General features: G+C 47.9%; 1 protein-coding gene across 1 annotated transcript; it reads left to right on the top strand.

Annotated features, from left to right (window-relative positions):
- The first annotated feature begins 300 nt into the window (after positions 1-300).
- Positions 301-1,038, top strand: LOC133048511 (large ribosomal subunit protein uL30-like). The gene has a single exon (XM_061132210.1). It carries the CDS (start codon positions 334-336, stop codon positions 1,036-1,038), a length of 705 nt encoding a protein of 234 aa, XP_060988193.1. The 5' UTR covers positions 301-333.
- The last annotated feature ends 418 nt before the right edge of the window (positions 1,039-1,456 follow it).

The following is a 1,456-nucleotide window of genomic DNA, read 5'->3' as shown; positions in this document are numbered from 1 at the left end:
CCCAAGAAAAAGAAATGCAAAAAGCAAAATGGCTGTCTGAGGAGGCCTTACAAATAGCTGTGAAGAGTTCACCTGGAATGGAAAGGACTGGATTCTGAAGATGACACAGCTCCGAAAAGCTTCCAAGAAGTGCGAAGGAAGCTTTGTGTAACTTTTGGCAGGAATCAAGGCTAGCAAAACCTCAGCGGTTTACTACTGCTAAAACGGCCCGGCCATCCCGCCTGCCCCGCCTTGAGCTAGAGTAGACGTCTCTATGATCAAGTAAACATAGAGATGCCTCTCTCTTCACTACGGGTGGAACTGCGCGTGAGTAGTAGCTGCCGCGTTGGAAAGATGGCGGAGGAAGAACCAAGAAGAAAGATCCCTTTGGTTCCAGAGAATCTCCTTAAAAAGAGGAAGGCTTATCAGGCCCTCAAAGCCACCCAGGCAAAACAGGCGCTTTTGCAAAGGAAGGAGCAGAGGAAAGGAAAACAAGTCAAGTTTAAGCGACTAGAATGGTTTGTACATGATTCCTGGCGGCAACTTCGGGACAGAGTGCGACTCAGACGGCTAAAAGTGAAACCTCATGCCTTGGAAGTGCCAGACAAACATTCCTTGGCCTTTGTTGTACGCATTGAAAGGATTAATGGGGTGAGTTCAGTGGTGCAAAGGACCATTGCCAGACTTCGCCTGAATAAGATTTTCAGTGGTGTCTTTGTGATAGTGACCCCTAAAACCATAAAGACGCTTCGTATCGTGGAACCTTATGTGACCTGGGGATTTCCAAATCTGAAGTCTGTTCGGGAACTCATCTTGAAACATGGACAAGCAAAGGTCAAGAACAAAGTCATCCCTCTGACAGACAACACAGTTATTGAGGAGCACCTGGGGAAGTTTGATGTCATTTGCTTGGAAGACCTCATTCACGAAATTGCCTTCCCGGGGAAGAATTTCCAGGCAATCTCAAGGTTCCTGCACCCTTTCCAACTCTCAGTGGCCCGTCACACTACGAAGAACAGAGTGGGCTTCCTCAAGGAAGTGGGCTCGACAGGCTATTGAGGTGAACGCATCAATCAGCTCATCGGCAGCTGAATTGAACCCAGCGTACCTGAAAACAGTGCACTGGAAGCATGTGTTTCTGTTTTATGGAATTGTCGCTCAGTATCTTCAAGGAAGATTGTTTTCTGCTAGAATATATCTTCAGAAACTGGAGGAAAGGGTCAGGGGAAACATGGTGATGTTCACAGCAGGCACTGCATCCCACCTCAGTCCCGAGGAAAAGTTCCTGTCCTGTGTGTTTTCTGTGATGACCACCGTCCACCTCTGAAACCAGCAAAGGACTGATGCCATGAAGGAGGAAGTCCTTTTTTATCACGTCTATCCTGGGCTTTACTGTTGGTGAATGGACACTTACCTATGAATACAAGACAGCAGTGGACCAAGCCCAGGAGCATGTTGAACCTGGGGTTTCCTGGGG

The sequence above is a fragment of the Dama dama genome, chromosome 29 (genome assembly GCF_033118175.1).
Source record: "Dama dama isolate Ldn47 chromosome 29, ASM3311817v1, whole genome shotgun sequence".
NCBI classification, from domain to species: domain Eukaryota; kingdom Metazoa; phylum Chordata; class Mammalia; order Artiodactyla; family Cervidae; genus Dama; species Dama dama.
This window is presented reverse-complemented; position numbering and strand designations above follow the sequence as displayed.

Bases quoted from the DNA above. Each gene is read 5' to 3' on its own strand.
- LOC133048511 (XM_061132210.1), top strand. From the start codon at position 334: ATGGCGGAGGAAGAACCAAGAAGAAAGATCCCTTTGGTTCCAGAGAAT.